At 37.2% G+C, this 6,158-nt stretch overlaps 1 protein-coding gene across 1 annotated transcript; it reads right to left on the bottom strand.

The window, feature by feature from the left end:
• Positions 1–368: 368 nt before the first annotated feature.
• KBTBD8 (kelch repeat and BTB domain containing 8) lies at positions 369–5,751 on the bottom strand. Its single transcript, XM_034777328.1, has one exon. The coding sequence runs from the start codon at positions 4,051–4,053 to the stop codon at positions 3,463–3,465; it is 591 nt and encodes a 196-aa protein (XP_034633219.1). The 5' UTR covers positions 4,054–5,751; the 3' UTR covers positions 369–3,462.
• Between the last annotated feature and the right edge of the window lie 407 nt (positions 5,752–6,158).

Genomic DNA, 6,158 nt, shown 5'->3' with positions numbered 1-6,158 from the left:
AAAAAAAGCAAACAGGACAATTTGAACAAAATTATAAACAGCCTTGCAAAACTGGCACAAGTCTTAACAGCCCAAGAAAGGGGGGCGGGGAAGAAATGAGGGGAGACCTTCAAGCTGGTCCTGCCTGCATTGACAAATGTGGTAACTGGCTGCTCTACATTCCTACATGTGTAGGGAGCAGAGATATATCAGAGGCCCCAGCAGCTTCCTCACCACAGGATGCCTCAAAGTGCAGGGATGGCAAGTATTTGGGATGTAGAACTGCAGAGCTGGGAAGAGAGCACATGGATGAATTTCTACTTGCTCGCTCTACCAACTTCATTTTAAAGACATTTATCATCATTAAAACCTGTTGAAGTCCATTGTATTTCAACAATAGGTTTATTTTATTATAAGAAACGTAACATGACATTAAGTAAAAATGCAAAAATTGTGCAATTATGGCAAAATGTTTAAAAATCCACACATTTGCCCTCATAGGACTACAGTACTTCTTACTAACATACCTGAGCACTGAACATTGGATGCCATTTCTAAACAGCAACAGGGAGCTCTTCCATTTCTTGCAGTTCATACTCACTACACACGTCTGATGCACCAAGATCAGTTTTAGTGATTTAATCAACATCAAAATTTAGAAGAAAATGGAGAATACAAATGATTTTGTATTTTTATAAGATTGGGAGAGGGAACGTTAAAATGTAAAGTATCAGCATAAGAGTAAGTGGCAATTTAATAAGGGCAGTCTAAACAAGAGCAGAAAAAATGATAAATGGGCAGAGAGAGGATGCAGCGAGCCATATGTAAAGTACAAGTACCTTTGGTGCAGTTTTAATCAATTGTTCTCAAACTGTGCAAGTTTATTTTGAAAGTCTGATGCTGCAGCAAGACTTTACCAGTTATCTGACTTTTAAAGAATTTAAAAGCATTTAAGAAGTGGCAAAATGTCTCAGCTATATTTCTGTTTAAACAAAATTATTCATGCATAAGATTCAGTATTTTCTACTCCTATGCAAGTTCCAGGATTTAGCTTTTAAGCACATTACAGTCTTGGATCACAATCTTATTTTGAATGGTTAAAGAAAATGGAGATCTTCGTACTTTAGTGCAGATAAACAAAATTAACAAAACCTACTGCAGAATTAACCACAGCATATTGTACTTCTATACATCACATGACCAGTCAATTGTTAACTCAAAATTCTATTTCATCTTTTCAAGTAATATATTGAAATTTGTTCTACTAAATAAATATAGAAGATTGTCAAAAAGCAGCAAGAAATCTTGTAAATAGTCAACCAAGCTTTTAAAAAACAACAAAAAGTTACATAACACTTTTTGGAAGAAAAAAAAGTTTTACACACTAATGCAATACTGTAAGGGAGGGTGCTTCAGAAAGCTTGCAGCTAGAGTCCTACAAAATAGCACAAATAGAGCTAGCCAAGGACTATGGAAAATGTAAAAAAAACCCATGGAAATAGCCTTATAAGAAAAATTCTGATTGTTGGCTGTGGATAACAATAGTATCTTGAAGGAACTAAACAAAAAGGAACACATACCTTAACATTGTTTAAAAATGCAATCTTAGCAACTATGCATATGCTCTCGATCTTAAACAGTTTCAGGGATGTTCCAGCACCCACACCTAAAAGAAGCAGTCTGGTCAATCTCTGGACAATGAGGTATGTAAATGCAAAGAGGCTTTTTTTTTTTTCCCTTTTAGTTTTCACAGTTGGTTTATTTGATATTTTGTGCAAGATTTAAAAAACAAAACCAAGTGAGTTTGTTTCTTTAAAAAAGAAACCCTACTTTGTGACAACAAGGCCATACACCGAGTCAATGTTATCCAAAATCTCTCAACAGCTATGCCAGGGTGTTAAACTATTACTGAGTGAAACATTTGGCTTATGGAAACAGCTGTTAATCCAGATAATGGCCATCCTTTGCTACAATGCTTACCATTATCAATTTAAAATAAAACAGCTTTCCTTTACCTCAATTTGAGAAGTTAATCAGTTAAATATATAGGAAGATACAACATGCCTTGTTCTGGAGAGAATAAGATTTGTAACAAATTACACACCTGGCAAAGTAGAGCTCATATGAGCTCTAGGATTAAACTTTTCCCTTTTACATCCCGTTTTAATGATTGAAGAAGAAGCTAAACTTTAAACTTACTTTGTCATTAGAAAAATAAGTTAGATGTTCAATTCACAGAGAAAGTGTTATAATATATTGGATCCTTATTCTACACCTGCATTTAAAATTCTTTAAACCATGGATTTCTGTGGACAACTTTGTTTTAATAAATTGGATCATGAAGACAGCTCAGTAGTGCAAAATTTTTCACATTATAGATCAGAATAGAATAGTAAAAGGTAATTGCGGGGTTGGAAAAAGGAGAATAATCAAGTTAAGCCACATTCTTCAGTATTCCTTGAGCACATGCAAACACTTTATGAGAAGCCGCATGAGCTCTCCACAAAATTAATAGCCACTAAGTCCGTATCCTGTCATCATTCTGTGCAGGAACTCCTACCGCAGTAAAAATATGTTAAAAAACAACAATCCCACAATGGCAGGATAGGGTCCTAAGAAGACAGACTCTATTAATAATAGCAGGCTGTTTTAAATAGTGGTGTAGGGTTGGCCCATTCATTTCAGACATACAAGTATTAAAAATGTACTAGCACCATCAACTTTTGGGTTTAAGCCCTTTATGGGATGGAAAATGTTTTTAAGCAGTGTCAAAACTGCTTTTCAAGCACTACATTTAATTGGCAGAAAATAGCTATTTATACTGTTAGCTTGATTTTAACAAAGCCCACAGATAGAAAATGATAGTATGCCTTCTCTGTTTCGGACAAATATACTTCATGTTCTGCTTCCAACTTCAATATTTCTCCCAAACTAAGGTAGTGCACAAACAACATTATGAACATTTTAGTAGACATCAAAACAGTACAAAAAAAATAATCAGGAGCTAGCATTCCTCTATGTACTTTCAGTTGATCTAAAATAAAGACCTAGTGATATTGCCTCAGGATTTTACCCGTATAAAAAAAAAAAGTCACTTCAAACTAGCTTGGATGTCCTTAGCTATTAATGCTAATTTTCTTTCATTGTAGTGCATAGTTATCCTGGCTCTTCTATTCTTCGTTTACTTTTATCACAAAAACACTCCTCAAGAATGACATGATTAAGTGTTTACCAGAAAAAAATGCTGATAATTGCACTTGTAACCTCCTCCTTCTTGCTCCCCTGGAAAATATCAGCAATTTTAAAATGAACCAGTAATTCCCTCACCAGCCTGCAACCTTTAAAGAGCACCCATCCCCATGTACAAAAAACTGTCTCTTTCAGCTTACATTAAATACTGACAATTTCTTTGTTTTCTTTTAAGACATGTTTTCTCTAACATCAGATACCACTGAAATCACTAAGGCTTGTTACCGAATAAAATTAAATAACTTTCTGAAGACACTGCGGATACAACTTAGCTACAGCACATTCAAAATGCCGGCCTAAATCCCAAAGCCTATCTGGAGTCTCATACACTTTTTGCCACTGGTCAGTAACCTCATCATACTGATACAGTGAATTCTTCCTGCTGGTTCTGAAAACATGTTCTTCAACAGTGACTTGAGTGGCTCTGACAAACAAATGGAGTTTGTTTTTGAAGAGTACCAGTTTAATATAGGGATTAATGGACTGATCGCATGGGAAGTCCTTTTTTCTAGTCCACTTATTTAGCTCGATGTCATAGGCCTCTACGGTAAACATACGCTGATGATTTCCACAGGTTCCAGCGATGTAGTAGATGGAGTCATTGTATACAGCTGCCAAGCCTTGGATTCTAGGCACAGTCATTGGGGTTAAAAAAACCCAGTAATCTTTCTGTGGATCATAGCAGAGGAAAAATTCTCCTACAGAGACAAAAACAAAAAATACCACAAGTGTAAGATGGAAGTTATGAGTTATTGTTCTGAATGCAGTTCCATGTGGCTGCCAGACTCTGAAATCAGGTTGAAAAGGGGGGAGCCTGAAGGCCATCAACAGTGCAATGCTTTATTTATGTACATGTTAGCTATCCTTTACTACTTCTAAACCATGTTTGAGGTTCTGGGGAAAGTCCTTCAAGGCTCTAAAGCTTAAGGTGTTTCAAGTATTCGCTTGGTTCTTTTATTTCCTGGTAAAATAAACACTATTTAATCATCTATGGATTATAAAGAACTTCTGAATGAATTGCATGAAAGATGCTAAACCTGGGAAACTGTGCATCTTAGACCTATAAATCTTTTGTGTTGTCTTTCCTGCAAGCAGGGAAATGGATGGATTAGTCACTTGCAATGGTTTGTTTAAAAGGATACCAAATGGAGTCCTTGCATGATTTAGTTGGGGACTGGTCCTGCTTTGAGCAGGGGGTTGGACTAGGTGACCTCCTGAGGTCCCTTCCAACCCTGATATTCTATGATTCTATGAACCTGCTAACTAATTCACTATTACTTCTTTTTGGTTTGGACAATAATGAGCTTCATATATTGACTGCACAGATTACTAGCTGAAAGTTGAAAATGACAGAAGTTCAGACACAGAGAAACTAAAGCTGGTGCTCTTTCAATTGGGTAAGGCTGGTGTGGATTATAAAACATTCTTGGTGAAGCTGTCTTTTAGGGCTTTGAAGAAAAATCATAGTTTCCTCAAAGGGTGCGGAATATAGTATAACAAAGTTATTTTTCCCTCACACGAGAGCATGTACTTAAAATTATATTTAATAGCATCTTCCATCTACATATTTTAAGACATCTTGCCAAGCAACAGTATAGATAAGTATTCTTCCACCCAATTATAGGAATAAGGAAAGTCTGCAAGAATGATAGGAAATTAAAATGGGTGGAGTTTAGTTTAAAAGATTAAGCTACATGGGTACCGGTAGATTTCTCTACACTGAGATACAAAATTAAATAATTAACAGTTGCATTCCAATGGGTCTTTTAAAGCCAAAGTCAGCCCCCAGACTTGAATCATATGAACTTGTTTGGTGGACGTGTGTGTGGCAAGGGCACAAGACTACTTACTTGTGAACAGTAGCAACTGACATGCTGCTTCTTTCTAGGTAAGAAAAGTTGCAGAACGCAGTTTTTGCACCAATAACACAGTGGAAATTAATAGTGTTTTGCCCGTGAGGCTTAGTGTAAGGAAAACAATCTACAGTTAGACTGGGTAGCACAATGGATTAGCTTTTTTATTTGTGTAAGCATCAAGTTAGCCCACACAACCATCCAACAGCAAAAGTTGCACAGGTGCATTCTCGTGCCTCCTGTAAGATGTGAGCAATAACACACTTGTTCGGAAGTTTCCACTTGGAAGTTACTCTCATATTTCACTAAAAAAATTTCTGTACGTTTTCTATCCATTTGTTATTTCAGAAAAACAGTTAAAGGTGACATACTTGCAGTAACAAGCCTTTAATAAGAGGAGTGTAGATTTTTAAGCAGCAGGCTGAAACAAAACGTTAAACGGATGAACAACATTCTATGCATTGCACCAAATCTACCACTAGCACTCCCTTTCAATAAAACACACCCTAAGGGTCATTTGACTTAAACCCAAATAAAACGATGGTAAACTCCGAAATCTAGCTGAAACTCCAGACTGACATACTGCTACATGCTTTTCGCTAACACAATTTGGCTCTCTCTGCTCACTTAGTCCAGGAACAATAAAAAGAAAAAGCAACCACTCTGCAGAATTCTCATAGACTCATAGACATTAAGGTCAGAAGGGACCATTATGATCATCTGGTCTGACCCCCTGCATGCTGCAGGCCGCAAGACCCTTCCCTGTACTCTACCGTTGAAGTCCCCAGAGTACAGGGAAGGGTCTCTCCAGATCCCACGGAATCCCATCAATCCCACTCAGTGCAGCTGGGAGGGAATCATGGCACTGATTTGCAATATTGCCTCCTTGCAAACCTACATTGGTTTCTTCTCCCTCTGGAAGTAATGCTGAGCTGTCAGCATCTTTTGTGGTTTGCCCTTCACAAAGACTGGCAAGAACAGAGAGGGGAGCCTGTCAGGAAAAGTAGCCAACAGAAGGCCTAGGACTGACATATTGAGTCCTTAGCCTCTACAGGTGCTTAGAGATGTGTGGGATTT

The sequence above is a fragment of the Trachemys scripta genome, chromosome 7, assembly GCF_013100865.1.
Source record: "Trachemys scripta elegans isolate TJP31775 chromosome 7, CAS_Tse_1.0, whole genome shotgun sequence".
Classification (NCBI taxonomy): Eukaryota; Metazoa; Chordata; order Testudines; family Emydidae; genus Trachemys; species Trachemys scripta.
The sequence above is the reverse complement of the archived record's forward strand: the minus strand, read 5'-3'. Positions and strand labels throughout refer to the sequence as shown.

Bases quoted from the DNA above. Each gene is read 5' to 3' on its own strand.
- KBTBD8 (XM_034777328.1), bottom strand. From the start codon at position 4,053: ATGGCCTTCAGGCTCCCCCCTTTTCAACCTGATTTCAGAGTCTGGCAG.